Source organism: Protopterus annectens, chromosome 11.part0, assembly GCF_019279795.1.
Source record: "Protopterus annectens isolate FY-2018-M chromosome 11.part0, PAN1.0, whole genome shotgun sequence".
In the NCBI taxonomy this organism is placed as follows: domain Eukaryota; kingdom Metazoa; phylum Chordata; order Ceratodontiformes; family Protopteridae; genus Protopterus; species Protopterus annectens.
In genome coordinates, this window is record NC_056745.1 from 1258764817 (window position 1) to 1258787989 (window position 23173).

The 23173-nt window shown below is 43.4% G+C and overlaps 1 protein-coding gene across 1 annotated transcript in view; it reads left to right on the plus strand.

Annotated features, from left to right (window-relative positions):
- LOC122815814 (rab-like protein 2A) overlaps positions 1-23173 on the plus strand; it is a gene marked incomplete in the record, with an annotated part of 1114697 nt that overhangs the window by 894834 nt on the left and 196690 nt on the right. Inside the window, 1 exon segment of the mRNA XM_044088616.1 lies at positions 14033-14130. Coding sequence (XP_043944551.1) covers positions 14033-14130 — 98 coding nt within the window.

Genomic DNA, 23173 nt, shown 5'->3' on the forward strand with positions numbered 1-23173 from the left:
GTTAATATCTCTTGCTCATAATAGCTTGCTGCAACCTGTTGTTTTTGCATACTATTACACACTATGTATATTGTGAGTACCTACTAGAGGGCTTTGTAAATCTGTTTGACTCATATCTGTTCTATCTGTGTTATCTGGAGCTTTTCTTTCCGGCCTCTGCTGAAAATGGACATATATCCAGTCGGACTATTCCAGTCAGCAAATGTAAAATAAATAAATATTAATCTTCTGTTTTTTGATTGGAGAATGACTCTTGCCCTTATTCATTTCCCTAGGCCATGTTCCAGTACCAGGTGGCGTACAGTGGGCAGTTTACCCAAAAACTTCAGCACTGATGTAGTCTTTTTTTCTATGATACAGGCCCTCTGTCAGTGATTCGGCATCTGTCTGTGGCAGCATCCTAATGCTATTCTCAACATTATCCACTGTGGTATTTGAGTCCTTTGCACAGAAGCTCGTGGCAGCTTTTGAGTTAATGCTGGGACCAGCCTCAACACAACTGGGAGACTTGTGTCTTCAGCGCATAATGTCTGATATTGGCAGCTACAAGACAAGAGACATCATGTTCATCCCACTGTGTTGATCATCCCTTCCCCCTTGAACTCTACATCCACTCCAGCTCCTCACCAGGATGCCCCGTAATCTTGCAGAAGATACCTCCGCTTCAAAGCAGGCTACTTGCATTACCAGTTCTCTGCACTGCCCTTTGGCTTATCTACTGCGACCAGGGTCTTCACAAAATGCCTGGCTCCAGTAATTGCATTTTGCAGGCAAAGAAATATTCAAATATATCCATACCTGGACCATTGTCTAATTCAGGCAGAAAAGAAGGACATTCTTCTAAAGCATCTGGTGTTTGTAAAAAGGGTTCTAACTTGTCTAGGGTGCACCATAAACGAAAAGAAATCACAACTGGTACCCTGTCAAAAAATTACATTCCTGGGTACAAGCTTGAATACAACTGCCCATATGGCTTACCTTATGCCAGAAAAGCAAATTCATTTGGTAACTTACTTCAAACAGGTGGCCACAAAAACCCTGCTATCTGCAAGACAAATTCTGCAAGCCTTGGGGTTCATGGCCTCCTGCATTCTTCTAATTTCATACACAAGACTGTATATGAGGAAACCTCAGTGGTGCTTAAAAAGTTTATGGAATCAACATTGTCACAGCCTGGTAACAATGATTCCTATCATACCTTACCTGCAACTGGAGTTTCTATGGTGGGCAGAGGCCTGCTACCAAAACAAGGGACTGCCATTCACTCCACCCCCTGCCACCCAAACCCTAACAGACGCATCAGACTATGCTTGGGAGGCTCATCTGGCAGGGAAGTGCATTCAGGGCAAATGGAGCCCAAATCAAATGCACCTTCATATCAATCAGAAAGAGATGCTAGCTGTACAGAATGCACTGACAGCCTTCAAGGACTACCTTCATCCAGGACTGTTACTGATAAAGACAGACAATGCTACAGTTATATGGTACATAAACAAGCAGGGGGATACCCACTCCTACTCCCTATGCAGACTAGCCATGGCATTGTGGAACACTGCCTTGACCTACCAAATACAACTACAAGCTCAATTCCTGCCAGGAAAGCTGAATACGCTGGCAGACGAACTAAGCAGAAATCTCATGGACCCACACGAATGGAAACTGGAACTACGGATTTTCAACATGTTGACACAGAAATGGGGGAGTCCAGACATTGATCTTTTTGCCTCACCCCAGAACTATCAGTTGGACAAATTCTGCACAAGAACTCATCACAAAACACTTTGGAAAGTGGATGCTATATCATTCAGCTGGAAAATCCTGTCAGTCTATACTTTTCCCCCTCTGCCTCTGCTCTCCAAAGTTCTGCTAAAAGTCAAACAGGACAAACCAAAAATGATTCTGATTGCTCCAGACTGGCCTCGCCAACACTGGTACCCACTCCTGCGCAATGTGTCACACCTTCCACCGTGGCACCCGCCTTCAGACGTCTTACTTACTGTCTCAGCAGAACAACCAAATTCTGCACCCTCAGCTCCAAACTTTGAATCTTGCAGCATGGCTAATCACCTAAATTCACCCTTAGCATCCCTCAGCAAACCTGTGATGGATGTCATTTTGGAGGCGAGAAGGCCTAGTACTAGAAAATCTTATGCTGACAAATGGAACAGGAATCAATCACAAGGAATAAGCACAGCAGTGCCCAATATTCCTCAGATTTTACAATACTTAACTGAGATGCTTCACAAGGGCCTGTCCTTTTCTTCCATAAAAATCCATACCTCAGCCATTTCAGCTCATTACAACACAGAACCTCCCCTCTTCTTTCATCTTCTACTAAAGCAGTATCTCAGAGGGGCCAAAAACTTAAGACCAACCAGAAGAGCTCCAACCCCTGCCTGGGACCTCAATTTTGTATTGGAAAAATGCACTCTCCCTCCTTTCAAGCCAGCTGCTACTGCAGACTTAAAATTTCTCCTGCAAAATAGCTTTCCTTTTATCAGTCACTTCAGCTAGGATTTCTGAATTGTTCGCTGGAGAACCAAATAAGGGCGTCAAGTCCATAGTATAAAATCCAATAGTTTATTTCAAAGGAAGCACAGTGTTAAAAATTTAACGCTGACCACTGCAAATACGTTTTCAAACTTCTTCATCAGAATACTAAACAGGAATGATGATTCACAATCTCAATATATAGTCATCATTCAATTAAAATTATTCAATTAAAATTAAAACAATCAATTAACCTGCTTAAATAATCTAATATAAGTTACAAATATCCATGTCCAAACAACACTATTTGGATAAAATATGTCATGGATATTAAAATATTTGAAAATCAAGAAATATATACATAGATATGAATAACTTTTGTATATACTGAATATATAGATAAGTATAAATGTTAACATTCATAGTGAAGCAATTTTCTGAACCAAAGAAAAATGCATTGATGCTGCCATCTGCTGGAATTTTGTGGTAATTAAAGTTTGGCTGCTCTTAACTTGAGCACTGGAATGATAGATATCACATCATTTAAACCAGGATGTTTAGTGGCATCCAAAATAATCTGCCAGAACAATTCCCTGTATTCTAACTTGGCCTCCCACATACCACCTCTATCTTCTTTGGGGACTATTTCCAAAACAAAGAAGCTAAAGGAAGCCTGTTGGCATGTTAAAGTGTGACGAAATAATGCATTGTTTACATTCTGCTTTCTAATTTCATAATGATGTTTGTAAATTCTCAACTTTAACTTCCTCTCGGTCTTCCCTACATAAAATGAGTTGCAGGAGTTACAAATAGCCAGATAAACAATACCGTTGGTATTGCAGTTGGAAAAATTGGTACTCGTAATCTGCCTATTTCTACTGGGTATGTATATGTATCTATATATATATATATATCTATCTATCTCTCTCTCTCTCTCTCTCTCTATATATATATATATATATATATATCAATGCCCACATATAGCCAGCAATTCTAGTATATACATACCCAGTAGAAATAGGCAGATTACGAGTACCAATTTTTCCAACTGCAATACCAACGGTGTTGTTTATCTGGCTATTTGTAACTCCTGCAACTCATTTTATGTAGGGAAGACCGAGAGGAAGTTAAAGTTGAGAATTTAGAAACATCATTATGAAATTAGAAAGCAGAATGTAAACAATGCATTATTTCGTCACACTTAAACATGCCAACAGGCTTCCTTTAGCTTCTTTGTTTTGGAAATAGTCCCCAAAGAAGTTAGAGGTGTTATGTGGGAGGCCAAGTTAGAATACAGGGAATTGTTTTGGCAGATTATTTTGGATGCCACTAAACATCCTGGTTTAAATTATGTGATATCTATCATTCCAGTGCTCAAGTTAAGAGCAGCCAAACTTTAATTACCACAAAATTCCAGCGGATGGCAGCATCAATGCATTTTTCTTTGGTTCAGAAAATTGCTTTACTATGAATGTAACATTTCTAAATACTTATCTATATATTCAGTATTTACAAAAGTTATTCATATCTATGTATATAATATTTCTTGATTTTCAAATATTTTAATGTCCATGACATATTTTATCCAAATAGTGTTGTTTGGACATGGATATTTGTAACTTATATTAGGTTATTTAAGCAGGTTCATTGATTGATAAACATTTTTATTGGACAACTGTTTTAATTTTAATTGAATAATTTTAATTGAATGATGACTATATATTGAGCTTGTGAATCATCATTCCTGTTTAGTATTCTGATGAAGAAGTTTGAAAACGTATTTGCAGTGGTCAACGTTAAATTTTTAACACTGTGATTCCTTTGAAATAAACTATTGGATTTTATACTGCGGTCTTGACGCCCTTATTTGGTTCTCCAGCGAACATTGGTTTTGGTTACAGTTTCATACTTGTTCGCCTTTCATATCCTTGTTAGGATTTCTGAATTACAGGCTCTTATGGCAATGGAGCCTTTCATTATTTTTCATGCGGACAGGGTGTCTCTCAGGACCAATCCACCCTTCTTGCCTAAGGTGTTACCCAGTGTGGCTCTTAATCTAACCATTCATTTGCCAACTTTCTTTCCCAGTCCACAGAACAAGGGGGAGCGGATTCTGCATTCATTGAATGTACACAGACAACTTAGATTTTACTTAAACAGGACAAAATCTCTAAGAAAATCAGAGCAACTACTGGTGTCATTTGCTGCAGGAGCAGAGGGAAAGGCCATTTCAAAGCAGACTATTTTCAAATGTACAAGCCATTGCATTTGTTTCTGCTATATGCACCATGGTAAAGCTATCCCCCCAGGGGATCAGATCTCATTCCACCAGGGCTGCATCTACTTTTACAGCCTTTCTCAGAGGTGTTCCTACCAGAGACATTCTAGAAGCTGCTACCTGGAGCTCAGTTCATACGTTCACCAAACATTACCGTTTACCTTACTTCTCTAAATCCAGAGCTGGCTTTGCCAATGCTGTCCTGTAGGGCCTTATAGCTGGTCCTAATGCTGTATAAATCCATCATCCCAACCATAGCTTTGGGAATCTACCCAAATGTAATGACTGCAACAGTGAAACACGAAGAACATAGAACAGTTGTGTACACTTACCATAAATGTAGATGTTCGAGTGTATTCACTGTTGCAGTCCTGGTTACCCTCCCTCCAGCCCCCTGTTTTTTTCTTGCTATACCTCTACTTTCTTTTACTATGCTTAAAAGCCTTTTTGGTGTATTTGCTTTTGTTTGCAGGTATATTTTTGTGTTTTTAATGTATGTGTGTATATATATATATATATATATATATATATATATATATATATATATATAATTTAAAAAAACACAAAAAAATATACCTCCAAACAAAAGCAAATACACCAAAAAGGCTTTTAAGCATATATATATATAGATATATATCACCTCATAGCAAGAGGTTCTCCAGTTAGATCCTCTGCTGGGGTGCCTTCTGTGTGGAGTCTGCATGTCCTCCCTGTGGTCACGTGGGTTTCCTCCGGGTGCTCCGGTTTCCTCCCACATCCCAGAGACATGCTGTAGGTTGATTGGACACTCTAAATTGGCCCTAGGTGTGTGTGTGTGCATGTGTGTGCTTTCTGTGGAAGGTTGGGCATCGGGCTGGCAACTCGACACTGTAAAACTCCACTGCCAGTCATGAGCGGACAGGTGATCTGCTGTGGCGACCCCTAACCGGGAAAAGCCGAAAGAAGAAGAAAAATATATAAATATATAAATATATATATATATATATATATATATATATATATATATATATATATATATATATATTTTTTTCTCCCCATTTGGGGGGCACCTGACATCTGGGGCAAGAAAAACTGATGTAATGACGTTGGCTGCATGTTTTATACCCCTGATGACCTGACGTCATGGAAGAAGGGACAGCAGCCGACGCAGGACCCAAGACTTTGTTAATCAGGCTGACTGAGGGCAACCTGCTAGCAGATTACCCAAATGTAATGACTGCAACAGTGAATACACTCGAACATCTACATTTATGGTAAGTGTACACAACTGTACTTTCCACCATGTCTTTTTCTTGTAATCATCCCAATGTATAGGGAAAAGCATTGTAAGATTTTCTGACACCACAAGGCTCTGTTAATTGACTCCATGGGGTGGTGACGGCAGCCATTAAGAAAGGGCACTCAGAAAAGAGCCTTTTGAACCATCCTCCAGATCAGGCTTTCCTAGCTCTGGAATATTCCAGTTGTATAGTTATGCTATGTAAGTACAGTCTCCATTTGAGCATTGAATTACCTGGCTCGCAATATGTTTTTTCAGCATGATCTAACAGACATACACCAGACACACTGAAAAAATTATATCAGTGATCTCAAAATCACAGCATCTTGATTGAATGACTTAGTGTTTCCTGTCATTTCACTATGCTGTGCCTGAGATGGGTAAAAAATCTCTACCTCCCTGGAATGCAGGACACCACAGGTTTCCATCTCTATGCCATTGTTATTCACTATTTACATGCTGCTTTAAGAGAGATCCTTAATTGAAGTGTTTATTTTCAGTCCTATGAAAAGTGATGCCGACTACACATTTGTTTTTGCCCCCCTTGGAAGGTCATTTGGAATTGGTTCTGTAGTGGTTATGTAAGAATTGCTTTAAACTCAACCCTACCAGAACTCAGGGCAGTGTTGTTGAATGCTACTGTATATGTATCTCACCTTCATTTCTGTCCCTCTCATAATATTTTTAAAGGAAATAGACTGGTATTTAGTATACATCTGTGATCTTGGTGTTGTTGATGACAGGCAAACATTGAGTTGAGCATCTTATTTCCAGTTATGAAATATTGCTCAAATTTGGAGCTTAATTCTATCTTTGGACTTGACTACAGTGATTCATACCCTAATGTTTTTTCCTCACATCCGTAATGCTGTTTACCTTGGGATGTCAGATGGTGATCTGATACAGCTGCAGGAATTGTTGATTCTGCTGCAAAAGGCTTCTGGTATGCAATTTTTGCCTTTGTCATATAGTTGTTCTGTGGTTATCTACACTGATTCCTGGTCACTGAAAATCCTGACAATCAAGTTAGCCTTTGTATTTTCTTGTCTTGCCTACTTGAAGGATATTCAAGTTCTTTGTATCACGACCAGGCCCCTCAAGTCATCAGCAGAGAGTCTGGCAGCTTTTTGTTTCAAGAAAAGGAATTGAATGTAATAGGTTGCTGTTTATTGCTTACTGAGCTCCAGTCCCCCTGGAATCAGCTACTTTTTTTAAAGTGTACTTACAGTTGGCCTCCTCAGGCGAACCCTTAAATATAATTTACTTATGCTAGTTTAGTTAAACAATTTGCTGAATTTTGACATCTTTTTAGCTTAATAGACTAATTCCGCCTGTGTATATCTTTATTTTATGCCATCTGTTATTTTTATTCTGTGAAAAGCTTAGATTATAAGCATGTAAATACAATAAACTCCCAGTTAACCGGAAGTCAAACAGCCAGAAAACAAAAAATCGAATTTTCATGTGTTGAACTTTCTGACCCCCCCCCCCCTTCAGAAACATACCATGTTTTGTTGTCATATCTCGCCGTAATTCTTGCAGGTTGGGTTCGAAGCCGATTACGGCTCCAACTTGGCTGAATACTAAAGCTTGAGAGCTTACACTGGCTCGAGGCTAACCCCTATCCCATGATCCTCTGGGCCACATCCCCAGATCTCATTTGCTGCTCAAGCGATCGAGAAGTGTTCCTGCTGGCTCGTTGGCAAAGTATAGGTTTTCTAATTCTATTTGTCTAATTTTTCTCTCTCTACTACCTTTCTTTCTAGATCGTTAGTTTTCGTGTATTCTGCGTTAGGTCATTGTAGTAGTTAGGTTTTTTTCCCCTTCCCAGCTGCCGGTTGAGAGTCCCATTTAACTTAGAAGTCCACTTCCCCTTAAGGTTAGAATCTGTTTGAGTTAGAGGATTCTTCTACCTTTCCCTTTCTTTTCTTGGTGTTAGACTCTTGTTATATATAAAAAAAGTATATGTATACTTGCAACTTTTCTTCACTGTAGTTTATAGTGGTAGTTACAGTTGTGTGTGTTTGTGCAGTTATAGCCATTGTCTTAGTAGTTAGTTAGACAATTTGTTTGGTTGTAATGATACACAAGATATCTAAGGATAAGGATAAGGAACCCAGGAAGCATAGGCAGTCAGGATTCAAGAAGTGCGATAAATGCACTCAAAAGATCTCTCACGGATGGGCACACGAGTTGCGTTTACTGCCTCGGTGCCATCCATTTACAGGACCCCTGCACCATATGTCATGGATTAAGTAACTGGGTGTTCCATGAGAGAAAGAATAAGTTGATGGCAAGGGGTTTATTAAAAGGGTCTTTTCAGGAAGCTTTAGATACCTCCCAGAGCTCCAAATCTTCTTCCCCTTCTTTAACCCATACTAAATCACCAAAGATAGTCTACTACAGCTCCAGTTTTGGAACCACCAAAGAAAATGGTATTATCGGAACAGAGGGCTCTCAATTCCGATAAGTCTGGAACAAGAGAGTCCTCTTCTGTGCCTAGAGTGTCAATGGAGCCGATGGAGATATCAAGGAGTCGGTTTCCTTTATTGGAGACATTTCCAACACTGAGATCTCCTATTTTAGAGAGAGGCAGATCTCCTTCTTTGTCCACCCATTCTTCCAGGAGTTTATCTGATGATGACGTGGAGTGGGTGGTGAAGAGATTGCTCCGAACACTGGCCCTTGCTAAAATTTTGTCTCTGACCCCAAAGGAATCGGAGCCACCCCATTCGGCGCCTGCCTTTTTGATTTCTCCTCCTATCACCCTGGAGTCTTTGGAGCCAGAGAGATTGGATCCAATAATAGCAGAACCATCGGCGCCAAGACCACTTTTGGAATCTTTGGTTCCAACCTGGACTCTGTCCAGTGTTGAGGAATGTAGGAGCCCATGCTCGGTAGTCTGGTCCAGGGAGAAGAGCTGGCTATGATCTGACTCTACCTCTCGGTGCCTCGGCTAAGTTGAGCTCTGCTCCTTCCTCAGTTTTGGAGCCACCAGCTCCGCCTCAGAGTCAACCTTCTGTCTCTTCAGAGTGAAGAGTCCCTTCGGAGTGGGTCTGGTGGGCTTTCAAAATGATGGAAAGAGTGCTGTCTCCCCAGACAGCTGCGCTCTCAGAGCCAACTTCTCGTCCCTCCCAGGTGCCAGTGTCTATCTCCTCACCACCGCCCCCTCCCAGGTGTATAGACCCAGAACCTCAGGAGGCCCCTGCAGGTGGCGTTGTCTCTTCTGAAACTTCTCCGGAGTACCCCTCTGAAGTCCCTAGGATGAGACTGTGCAAGAGGAAGCACATAGACTCGCCTAAGTCTGTCATGTCTGATACCAATTTGGATGACTCTGAAGGGTTCTCACGGTCCCTCTCTGAGGATGTCTCCTTCTCCGACATCCTTGAGATCCTTAAACAGAGGGGTTGCTGTAAGTCCACCAACCCTTCAGAGGATGAATTGCTATACCTGGAGGCTTTTGGGTCTCGCCTTCCACCTCATGGGTGACTCCCTCATTTGACCAACTGTTGGGTGTCATCTCTCGTAAGGCCTGGACATCGCCTGATACAGTGGAGCCTGTTTCGAGGAGGCCTAACAAATTTATTACTGCTCCCTCAGAAAAGGAATTCCTGACTAAAGGTGTCACTGTAGATGTGATGGTGGTGGCGGCGGCCACCAAGAAGGAGCTATTGGAGACCTCCTCATCTGTCCATCCTCCTAACAAGGATTCTAGGACCATGGACAGATATGGAAAGCGTGCCTTTTCTTCAGCGGTCTTCACCCTACGGTCACTGAATTACCTTACCCATTTTACCAGACTTCAAAGGGATCTTCTCAAAGAGCTTGAAGATACCCTTCAAGGTTCTGTAGCTCAGGGGTCTACAGACAAAGTATTTTCACAGCTCTCCACCCTCAATTCCATAGTTAACTCCATGAGACTCATTTTATATGCGGCTGATGAAGCGAGTAGAGTGGCAGTGACAGAAATTTCTCTCAGGAGGCATTCCTTGATGCGTCTTTGCAATTTTGCAGAGCCCCTCAAGTCTTTCTTCACCAACACCCCCTTTGATGGTTCATTCTTTTTTGGACCAAAGAGGAAAGAAACTCTGACCAGGTGCGAGCAGGACGGGAAAACATTATCTGCCATTGGAGTCCATTTTTCTGCCCTGTCTAGACCTTATCCCAAAGGTCATAAGGGTGGAAAGATGTGGTTCCGCAAGTCTCAAAAAGTTTTTCTGATGCATGTGTTGACTCTTCCCCCAGGGGCAGAGGGGAAAGTTATAATGGAAGACGCCGACCTCGCAACAGGGTGGGTCCGCAAAATCAGTGTGGCAGAGATGCGTTCTCTGACAGGCCCTTCTAGCACTCCTGAAAGGAGGCCCGCCTTCTGCTCTTCTCTGAAGGCCGTCAGGGGTCGATTGTCACTGTACCCAAATGCCTGGCAAGAAGTCTCCCAAGAGAAATGGGTACAAACAATTACATCCAGAGTCTATTCCATTCCCCCTCCGGTAGACCAGACCTTACCAGACATTCCACCCAGTCAAAAGACTATGCAATGCAAGAGATACTCTTATTGCTAGAAAAAAGTCATCCAAGAGGTCCCCGCAGACCAAATGGGATCCGGAACTTACTCAAGATTCTTTGTAGTTCCAAAAAAGACAGGGGACTGGAGATCCATTCTAGGTCTAAGCAAGCTCAACAAAGCAGTGAAGAAGTCAAAGTTCTTGATGGTAACTCTGCAGTCAATATTCCCGTTTATCAGGAAAGACAATTGGATGTGCTCAGCAGATCTCCAGGATGCATACTACTATATAAAGATGGACAGGTGATCCAAGAGACACGTGCACTTCTGGCTGGGAGCAAGTCATTACCAATTTCGAGACCTGCCCTTTGGTCTCACTACAGCCCCCAGAGTGTTCACCAAATGCATGGCAGTGGTCATGGTTCACTTGAGATGTCAGGGATTCCATGTGTTTCCATACCTAGACAAATGGCTCCTATCCACCACCACCAAGCATTTACTACTACGAACAAGAGACAAAAAAATGTCGCTTTGCACCAGACTAGGTATCACAGTCAACTTAAAAATATCTGCCTTGTCACCATGTTAGCATATTACCTTCTTAGGCGCAGAATTGGATTCAGGAAATATGACTGCAAAACTTACCCCATACAGAATACATTCCCTTCATCAGCAAATCAGGATTTTGATGTCAAAGAAGAAAGTTCAGGCCAGAGGTGTGCTGCGAGTTCTGGGTACCATGGCAGAAGCTATTCTAGTTCCCGTAGCACAACTACACATGAGAGTTCTGCAGTGGTTGCTATTTGCTCAATGGTCAATGCAAGATCTTCCTCTTTCACATCAGATTATCATCATGGAATCTTGCAGAAAAAAACCTACTTTAGTGGCTGCAGACAGACCAGTTGTATCAGGGCCAACCCCTTGTCTTTCCTCAACCTAATGTACTGACCACGGATGCTTCCCAGATCGAGTGGGGATGGGGCATTATCTGGGAATGACCGTTCAAGGCCTATGGCAAGAATATGAAAGCCACTTGCACATCAACGGTCTGGAGATGAGAATGATGCTCTATGCATTGCAGGCATTTCAGGACTCTGTACTGACAGAGGATGGTTGCAATTCAGACAGACCACATGTCAGCAGTGTGGTACATAAACAAGCAATGAGAAGCCAAATCCTACCCACTATGTCGGGAGGCACAACGAGTTTGGCAATGGGCGATCGCTTCTCGACGCTTTTTGATAGCAACGCACATCTCGGGGAAATCCAATGTGTTAGTGGATAAGCTCAGCAGAGCTATTCTGTTGCCTCACAAGTGGTCCCTGAAAACAGAGATTGTGGAAACGATCTTCTAAAAATGGGGCCAGCCTTGCTACTACCCTTTTGCCACTTCCATGAATGCCAAATGCAGCAACTACTTTGCCCTCATTCCATTGGCCCCCGGGACTACTCTATGCCTTTCCCCCATTTCCTCTAATTCCCAAAGTACTGCAGAAAGCCAGATTGTTGAAAAGCACTATGATCCTCATTGCTACTTACTGGCCTCAACAAGTTTGTTTCCCCTTTCTTCTGACCCATCTGTTGGAGGAACCTTGGATTCTGGATCCAGTTCCAGACCTGCTGACCCACTCTTCGGGGGAGTTCCATCCATCTATCCAAATCCTCAAGTTGACAGCATGGCTGCTGCAATTCTACGGTTAGCCAGGTGCTACTCTTTTTCCCCTGCAGTGAGTCATATTATCACCTCCTCCCATAAACCGTCTATGAGGAGATTGTATTTCAGTAAGTGGAAAAGATTTTCATGTTGGGCTGCGGGACAGACCATAGAACCTTTTACAGCTCCTATTACTGCATTCCTAGAATTTCTTTCCAAGCTCTTTGACAAAGGAGCTGCAGCAATGACCGAGTTCATTTGGCAGCCATTTCTAATTTCCATATGGAGAAATGGGAGTTCCTATTATGTCTCATAGGTTATGTAAAGCTTTCCTTAAATGCACTTTCTTACTCATACCCCCGATCAAAGAGCTCTCAGTCCCTTGGGACCTAAGTCTTGTTCTAAACTCATTGATTTACCACCGTTGGAACCCGCATCATCTTGTGATTTGAAGTATTAGTCATGGTAGGCTCTTTTTAGTAGCCATAACCTCTACCAGGTGGGTATCGGAATTACAAGCTCTTTCTGTTCATTCCCCTTATCATTTTTCACAAGGATAGGGTATCCCTGAGAAGTAATCCATCGTTCCTTCCAAAAGTCTGTTCAGAGAATGATATAAACCAATCCATTGAATTGCCTGTGTTTTTCCAAACTGCAGCTCCAAGGCAGAGTATAAATTGCATCAGTTGGTTATACATAGGCATTTACGCTTTTACCTGTGTAAGACAAAAGATCTCAGGAAGTCCGACCAGCTTTTTGTGTCCTTTTCTGACAAAAAGAAAGGGTTGCCAGTTTCCAAAGTAACTTTGTCAAAATGGCTGGCTGGTTGCATTTCCTTCTCTTACAGTAAGAATAATAAACAATTTGCAGGGAAGATAAAGGGACATTCCACAAGAGCAGTCTCTACATCCTCGGCCTTTCAGGCCAGACTTCCTATTGACTAATTGTGCAGCTTCCACATGGGTGAGACCTCATACTTTTATCACTCATTACAAAGTAGATGTGGCCTCCCGGAACAGGTCTTCCTTTGGATCCACTGTGTTGAGTATTTTTTCCTGAGCCACCCTGGGATTAAGGTGCTAGGGACACTGTCCCAACCTGCAAGAATCATGATGAGCTAGGACAACATAGCATTAAGAAGTTATGTACTTACCATAACGTTCCATGTTTATTGTCCATGTCACCTACTTTCTTGCGTCCCACCCTCCTACCCCCATGGGTGGACAGTTCTATATTTATGTACATAGTTATGATGATTTGGAGTCTCAGGGAGAGGGGGGTTTGTCTCGTACCAAACATCTGTATATAGATATATTTTTCTGGTGTAGTTATTTGGGTTGGGTTAGTATAAATCTTTCGCTTGCAAACAAGATCTGGGAATGTGGCCCAGTGCATCATGGGATAGGGGTTAGCCTCGAGCCAGTGGAAGTTCTCGCACTTTAGTATTCGACTGAGCCGGAGCCGTGATTGGCTCCGAACCAAACCTGCAAGAATGTAGGCAAGAACATGGAATGTTATGGTGTGTACATAACTTCTTCTTATGTTTTTAGAGTTTTAGAATCTTAAAAAGGAAGACAGGAATAAATTCCCATTCCCTCTCTTCCCATCCTAAGAACAAGTTGAACCAAACAAATAGTATAGGGTACAGTATTAGTCAGGCCTATTTTCAATAGTAATGCTCAAGCAACCAGAAACTACAGTTATCCAGCTTTTACCAATCCTCATGGATGCGGGTTAACTGAGAGTTTACTGTACTTTGTTTATTGTAGAGTGAGTGTTAATTGTGGTCATTTAATATATTTAATTAATTTTGTGCTTGTTTTTCAGCTGATATGAAAGTTACTCAGAAGTCATTCAACTTTGCTAAGAAGATGGGTCTGCCATTGTATTTTGTCTCAGCTGCTGATGGGACCAATGTAGTGAAGGTGAGTTTTTTGCCCTTTTTAAAACAGTGAAAGTTAGGTAGCTTATTTGTTTTGCATATTAGTGTGCTAAATAATAGCTATGGCACACAGCATTACATTCATTATTGCTTCATTCAGTAAACATTTTAGAATATTTTATGCTTTTAGAGTGTCCCTCACTTCTTTTGGGAGGATCATTGTAGCAGCATATCATAACATTTGGGTTTTATTCCACCTATTTTGTTGTATCTGAGTTTTCTTCAACAGTCTCTTGGTCCCTGTGAAAGCTCACTGCTGCATCAGTATTCAGTGGAACCTTGGTTGTCATGCGCAACACTTGCATATAGCCAGCATTGTTAAGAGCTTTTTTAATTTCTTCTTGTTATTTTTTTAAACAAGAAACAACTTTATTAAATTATCATACATGACATTGATATAAATTAAAATAAATCATACCAACACTATTTCATGTGCAAACATTATACACTGCAAACCATGCCAACACAACTGTAGCTGCAGACATTATACCTGACTTTGAATATTGTCAGTCAACCATTACATAGTTTATTCAGTTCCTGCCTTCTTAACCTTGTTTCCCCTCTGCATGTATTGAGCCTATATTTCCGATTTTTCCTATGTAATTTGCTCCTACCCTTTTCTGAAGATCCCAGTTTTGTTTGTTTTCTCTGTTACTGTCTTCTCTTCTTATCACTCTCAGATTTTCATTCATATCTTACTTCACTGTCATCACTATTTCACCTGTCTAGTTTCTTATCCCATTTACTAGTACTCATAGCTCTCAACCTTCCATCTCCAAAATGAGGAACACTCGCCTTCATAATGTGGAACAAATGGGCAAAATGTGGAACACATACTAATGGCTTACTTAACAACTTCAGTTAGGAAGGTCTTAGGATGGTTAAAATATGCTGGTTTTAGTTATAAGATCCTTTAATTAATTAATATGCTTAATTTCTATTTACCATGGATTTCACACTGAATGTGTGACAAACACTTTCAATGTGGAACTTTGAGGAACTTCAAGGAACATGAACTTTTTAAGACCCCAAATGAGGTACGCTCCTCGTAATGAGGTACACTTGAGAGGTATGATGCTGGTACTTGCTTTTATTTTTAGAGACCTTCAGTAAATCTTGTAATTCTAATTTGAAGTGGACATTATTCAGTGTGTATAACAAGGCCAATTTTTTTCTTAATTCCTTCATTAAAAGTGCAGAGAGTTTAAAGTAAAAAAGGAAAACAAGTAATATGATTTCTAGCTGTATTTATGCTACTTTCTAATTTAATGCCACAAATATTTTGCTATTTTGATATTCTATTTGTCTGACTGAGATTGATAACCTGTAAACATTCATGACAGAGAGGATTTGGTTCAGAAGGAGAGAGAAAGTATAAATATACTGGTTGTAGCCTTATTGGTGAGAGTGCCAGTATTCAGATGAGTGTCAAAATCAGGGATTTGAAGTCATTTTTCAAAATATTGAAAGATTTCTTATTGACCTTGAGTCTGCCAGAATAAAAGAACCTAGCAGCACGTCTGTCAGTGATAGCATTGGTATTTCCCTGAGGTCATACAAGCCTAATAGATTCATAAGTTTATAGATAAGGTCTACACTAGCTGTCCTTGCTGCAGGCCATTGTAAGCATAGCCAATTTCCCTTTTTGGCTTGAAATAACCTATCCCATTTATTTATAAATTGGCCTTACTCATCCCATGGGCAGTAATTATATATTACTCATTCCATAGATAATTTGAAGGGATTCATGCATGGGATAAAGCATTTGGGAGCTGCTGTCTCAGTTAATAGTACAGCGAGCAGTCCTCGGGTAAAATTTCTGTTTCCCATTCATAGATCTAAGTTGTGCTTGAATATGCAGATGGGATAAACTTTGATGTTAAGTTGTCAATCTCGCCTTCATTCTTGCTTGATGGGTTCGGAGCCGATCCTTGGCTCTGACTCGGCACTTGCTAAGCTCGAGAGTCACTTTTACCAGCTCGAGGCAGCCCCATATCCCATGATGCAAGGCGGTAAGTACCCATATCTCGTTTGCCGCTTCGCTGATTAGGTCCTCCTTTTGCCAGCTCCTGGTAAGTGTTTATATTTAAACTACTAGTTGCCCCAATCAGAAAAAAATCATCTTTTCTGTAGAAATCTATCACTTTTAGTTAATTGTAAGCCCCTTTTTGACTAACTTTATTTTTCCTTCGTCATCTTTTTAGTCAAGCCTTTCTTTCCCTCCCACCCCCCCCCCCCCCTGTCAGGGTGTGTGTGTGTGTGAGGTTTTTACTTATTATTCTTTAACTTTAGTTGTCTGATTGGGACTGTGTGTGTACTGTTTGTGTATACAATAATGTCCAAAGAACAGAGGGTCTCAGGCTTCAAGAAGTGTGACTCGTGCTGTCAGAAGATGTCTCTGACAGACTGTCACACTTCTTGTTTATACTGCCTGGGACCTCTCCACCTGCAGGACTCCTGTGCAATATGTCACTCTTTTGGCCAGAGAGTCCTGCAGGAAAGGAGAAATAAGCTTATTTTAAGGGGACTCCTTAAACCGGAGGGCTCCCCGGCCAAATCGGCTCTGGGAAAGCCTTCCAAGACTACTAAGGCCCAGGCTTCTGTGTCTAAGCCTTCGGCCTTGGCTCCGACTTTGTCGGAGTCGAGATCGGCTCCGGCTGGAGCCGATCCGACCTTGTCTAAATCCTCGGCACTGATGGCTATCGGTGCCGATACTGCTATGGTCACTTTGGTGTCGGTTCCGACTGGCTCCGACCACCATGTGGCCCAGGCTTCGGTGTCGGCGCCGACCGACACCACTACTTCCATGCTTGTATCGGCTCCGGCTGGAGCTGATACATCTAGATCTACACTCGGAGCCGAAAAGTTATCGGCTCCGACTGGATCCGTGGGTTTGTCGGCTCCGATGGTTCCTTCGAGGAAGAGGTCCAGGTCTCCCTCTTTGGAACCGATACTGTCGGCTCCAGCCTCACCTCTTCTTTCGGAACGGAGCCATCGGAGCCGATCATCTAGGTCTTCCAGGTTATCAGACCATGATTTAGAGAGGGTGGTAAGCAGATTATTAAAATCACAGGCACTGGCCCAGATGCTTCATAGTCCGTCTCAACAGACGACTATTAGTCCACACCCTCTTCAAGTTCCTCCTTCGACTCTACCCCAGAGTTTGGAGCTGGAGTCTACGGGAATAGTTACGGCTATGGCTGAGGGGCAGATACCCCCCCCCCCCATTCTGCACCCTCAGCATCTACTCTTATCTCCTCCTCGAGACCTTCCTTGGAGGGATTCGGTGGTCGGGCTTCCCTGGTCTCCTCCGAGGGGGTGAGTGGCATCGGACCCTTGTCTGACCCCGCTCTTCCCCTTGGAGCTTCGGCCTTGGTGAGCTCTGCCCCGACATCTGCCTCGGAGCCTTCCTTTTCGGTGGGCCCGGGAGTCCCTGTTTCTTCGGAACGGGTTCTCTCGGATCTCCCTGGGAGGGGAGCCTTCGAGGTGATGAAGAGTGTGCTGGCAACTGGGCTCAGTCAGCAGTCTATTCCCTTAGCTCCTCCCTCTACAGTGCCTGTCGATATCTCTTCCCACTCTCTTGCTCCCGGACCTAGAGATCCACCGCCTCAGGTTTCCCCACTGGGAAGAACCCCCTCTTCCGAGGATTCTCCTGACCCATCAGGAGATCCTCCGCACAAGAGGACTTGTAAGAGGAAACACCTGGACTCCCCTGAGTCTACCACTTCAGATACCGACTTAGATGAGTCGGAGGGGTCCCCAAGATCCCCCTCTGAGGATGTCTCCTTTTCAGACATCCTAGAACTCCTAAAACAGAGGGGAAACTGGCCCTCCATAAATCCCTCCGAGTATGAGTCGGTATACCTAGAGGCATTTGGATCTCGACCCTCCACCTCCTGGGTGTCTCCGCCTTTCGACCCCCTTATGGAGGTTATTGCTCGGAAGGCTTGGGCTTCTCCTGATTCTGTAGAGCCAGTTCCTAGGAGGCCATCTAAATTTATTACAGCCCCTTCTGAAAAGCAATTCCTTACAAAAGGTGTCCCTGTTGATGCCATGGTGGTGGCGGCCGCCACTAAGAAGGAACTTGCAGATCCTTCCGTACCAGTCCATCCTCCTAATAAGGATTCTAGGACCATGGACAGGTATGGTAAGCGGATGTTCCCCTCAGCGACCTTTGCCATGCGTTCGCTGAACTATTTATGTCACTTCACCAGACTCCAAAGGGACATCCTTAAAGAACTAGGTGAAGTAGTACAGGATCCTACAGCTCCAGGGGCTCAAGAAAAGATTGCTTCTCAGCTAGGAATCCTTAATTCTATAGCTAACTCCTCCATGCGGCTGATTTCGTATGCAGCAGATGGAGCGAGTAGAGCCGCAGGTACAGGAGTGGCTCTCAGACGTCAATCCTGGATGCGGCTCTGTAATTTTGCAGATCCCTTTAAGGCGTCCTTCACGAATTCTCCCTTTGATGGGTCAGCATTGTTTGGCCCTCAAGTGAAGGATACATTGACCAGGTGTGAGCAAGACGGCAAGACTCTTTCTGCCGTAGGGGTCCGTTTTTCTACCCCCTCTAGACCTTACCCCAAAGGTCAGAAGGGTGGTAAAATGTGGTTCCGTAAATCCCAGGGAGTCACGCCAGACACACGTGGTCAGTTTACCCCTAGAGGCAGAGGGGGTAATAACAACAGATGCCGCCCTAGAGGCAGAGGGGGTCCACAAAACCAGGGAAGCAGAGAGCCTCTCTCTGACAAGCCCTTCCAGCATCCCTGAGATGTTGCCCGACTGTCCATCCTTGGAGGCAGTCGGGGGAAGACTATCGCTGTACCCAGAAGCCTGGCGTTCCCTCTCACAAGACAGATGGGTACAGTCGATCATATCCGAGGGTTACAAAATTCCTTTCGAGGAAAGTCCTTTCACTCACAAAAATTCCCTTCCAGATGTGCCACCCGGTCTAAGGGAAATCGCAAAGTTAGAAGTATCAAAGCTTCTACACAAAAGGGCCATTCAGCCAGTTATAACAGACCATTCAGAGCCCGGACTCTACTCAAGGTACTTTTTGGTCCCCAAAAAGACGAGAGATTGGAGACCAATATTGGATCTCAACAGACTCAACAAGTCTGTGAGAAAGACAAGATTTCGAATGGTCACACTTCAGTCAATTTTGCCCTTCCTGGACAAAGACAACTGGATGTGCTCAATAGAACTTCAGGATGCGTACTATCACATAAAAATTCACAGACGCTCCAGAAAGTTTCTCCACTTTCGGCTGGGGTCCAGTCATTTTCAATTCAGAGCCCTGCCCTTTGGTCTCACTACAGCCCCCAGAGTGTTCACCAAATGTATGGCAGTGGTCACGGCTCACCTGAGACGTCAAGGATTCCAGGTGTTTCCATATCTCGACGACTGGCTCCTTTCAGCCACCACCAGGCATCAACTTCTCCAAGCCAGGGATTACACCCTAAATCTCTGCACTCAATTAGGAATTTCGATTAACTACGAAAAATCCTCCTTATTGCCCTGCCAGTCTATTACTTTCATAGGCGCAAATTTAAACACTGTTCGGATGTCAGCAACCCTCACAGACCAAAGAATCTCAGATATCCAAAGTCACGTGCGGATCATCCTTGCCAGCAAAAAGGTGCAAGCCAGAATGGTCCTGAAAGTGTTGGGCCTCATGGCAGAGGCCATTACCCTTCTTCCCTTGGCCCGCTTCTACATGCGTCTTCTTCAATGGATGTTGTTCACCCAGTGGTCTTACCAACAACTTCCCATGCGTCACCAAATCCTGGTGACACAAGTTTGCAAAAACCACCTATCCTGGTGGATTTCTTCTCCCCAGATTCATCAGGGCAGACCCTTTGTATCCCCGGCCCCGGCAGCCACAGTCACTACGGACGCCTCCCTGATCGGGTGGGGGGGGGGTCATTATCAGGGCAGGATGGTTCATGGGACGTGGCAACCGTTCGAATACCACCTGCACATAAATGTCCTAGAGATGAGAGCAGTGCTTTTAACGTTGCAAGCCCTCAACGACTTTCTTCCCTTGGGAACAATTGCAGTACACACAGACAACATGTCTGTAGTATGGTATATCAACAAACAGGGCGGAACCAAGTCCTACCCCTTGTGTCGAGAAGCTCTCAGACTTTGGCAATGGGCGATCTCCTCTCATCAGTTTCTGGTAGCAATGCATATCCCTGGGAAAACCAACATTTTAGCGGACAGATTGAGCAGAGCTATTCTCATGCCTCACGAGTGGTCTCTCAAACAATCTATAGTGGAGGAGATTTTTCTAGAATGGGGCCGCCCATGTTGTGATCTTTTTGCTACTCCCCAAAACAGCAAATGCCCAGACTTCTTTTCTCTCTCCCCACTACCAGGCCATCCCCCCAGAGACGCTCTTACCCAGGATTGGCCCCAGGGACTTCTTTATGCCTTTCCTCCCTTTCCGTTGATTCCACAAGTACTCCAGAAAGCCACCGTTTTGAGAGCCAAAATGATTCTCATTGCCCCCTATTGGCCTCGACAAATTTGGTTTCCGTTCCTCCATCGTCACCTATTGATGCAGCCGTGGCATCTGGACCCAGTGCCAGACCTTCTGATCCACCAATCGGGTCACCTGCATCGGTCTATTCCTTCTCTCAACCTCACAGCTTGGTTGCTCCACTTCCTTCCTTAGCCAGGCTTCCTATGATCTCTAACCCGGTTATGGATATCATAGTGGCTTCCCTTAAATCCTCTACTAGAAGAATTTATGCCAGCAAGTGGAAACGCTTCTCTTGTTGGGCAAAATCAAAAAATATAGATCCCTTTACTGCCCCTGTTCATGCAGTTTTGGATTCCTTAGCGGAAATCTTTCACTCGGGCTCTTCATCTTCCACGATCAAAGTTCAGTTGGCCGCTATCTCGAACTTTCATGTCGGGTTTGCAGATCACAACATTATGTCCCACAGGCTTTGTAGAGCCTTTCTAAAAGGAATTTTTCTTCTTAAACCTCCTGTCAGGAGTCCTCCTCCTCAATGGGACCTAAATCTAGTGCTGACATCCTTAATTCTTCCTCCCTTCGAGCCAGCTGTTTCATGTTCCCTGAAGTTTCTTTCATGGAAAACACTCTTCCTTGTTGCTATTACCTCGGCCAGGAGAGTGTCAGAACTTCATGCTCTCTGTTCGTCCCCCTTACTTGGTCTTCCACAAGGACAGGGTATCCTTGAGAACTAATCCATCCTTTTTGCCTAAGGTGGCCTCGAAAGCTAATTTGAACCAATCTATTGATCTCCCTGTATTTTTCCCTAATTACTCCAACAGATCGGAACAAAATTACATTATCTTGATGTTCACCGCCAACTCAGATATTATTTGGACAGAACAAAACAATTCAGGAAATCCGATCAGCTCTTTCTTTCTTATGCTGAAAATAAGAAAGGCCTTCCTGTCTCCAAAGTGACCTTATCTAGATGGCTTTCTTCCACCATCTCCGAAATCTATCAGCTCAGGGGAAAACAGCTGTGCTCAAAACCAAAAGCGCATTCCACCAGAAGTTTAGCCACTTCCACAGCTTTTCAGGCTAGACTCCCCTTAGACACTATTTGTGCAGCAGCCACTTGGGCCACTCCTCATACCTTTGTTTCTCATTACAAATTGGATTTGGCCTTCAGGGATAGAGCCAGTTTTGGCTCTACAGTTTTCAAGAGTCTGTTCCATTGAGCCACCCAGGATAGAGGTGCTAGGGACGGTCCCATCAAGCAAGAATGAAGGCGAGATTGACAACTTAACATTGAGAAGTTATGTACCTACCATAACGTTCCATGTTAGTTGTCTTCTCTCTTCTTCTTTCTTGCGACCCTCCCTCCTGCCCCCTGGCCTGGACAGACCTTTTTCTCCCTATCTGGAAGATTGCTTCTTAAGACCAGCTAGTTCTGGTCATTTTTATAGCCCATCCTTTAGGCTTTTTGCCTTTCTTTCCTTCTGGGAAGGTTTTTGTGCTAGGTGTTATTGCCTATAGGTACCAAACAAGATCTGGGTACTTACCGCCTTGCATCATGGGATATGGGGCTGCCTCGAGCTGGTAAAAGTGACTCTCGAGCTTAGCAAGTGCCGAGTCGGAGCCGAGGATCGGCTCCGAACCCATCAAGCAAGAAAGAAGGCGAGAGAAGACAACTAACATGGAATGTTATGGTAGGTACATAACTTCTCATTTTATGTGGACAGGGAGTCTGTTCCAGAGCAGTGGTGTCCTATGCAAGATATACCTGTACCTCCAAAGTATTCTGTTGATGTTGCAGAAGAGGGTTAGATCCTTAGACTGAGTATTTCTGATGCCATTTGACTTGCTGATGTGCAGTAAATCCATCAGGAGTGGGTCAGAGGATGCCTTCTATGCCAGACACAGGTCACCTCTTAGTGGTCTGTAGGATAAAGAGTGTAGTGACAGAGCTTTGAGTTGGTCAATGTACTTGTGTCCTTTTAGTAAGGTATATCTACGGTTGTTCCAGATGTTGCATGTATCTGGACAGATACACACCAAAGGGGGCATTCTATTCAGTGACTGGCCTTATGAAGGCTGAGTAAAGGGGGACAATGACATCCCTAGACCTAGGTGTAATCCCTTTGTTTATAAGCTGTGCACTATAGAAGGACTTTCTTAAAAGAATGGACATTTGTCAAAAGTTAAGTCACTGTCCACATGTCTGGAGCATTTCTCCTAAGCCTTCCTCTGAAAATGGGATCTGTCCCACTTTCCCAGTAAATGAATGTTAAATAAATAAGTTCCCAAATCCCGAACAACTGGGTCAGCTCTAAGAAAGTGTTGTCATTGTAGTAGTTCCCTGAGGTAGATGACTTCCCAAAGGGTACAGTAATGCATTTTTTGCATATAGTTTCAGTCCATGATTTTTGTCACCAGTTATTTATTTGGAACAATCCTTCCTGAGAGATGGCAAAGTCATTTTGGGATTAAATGACTGCTCCTAGCTTTTGGTCATCTGCAAACTTAGACAGCCAGAGCCCTTTGGTATCGGCCTTTATAT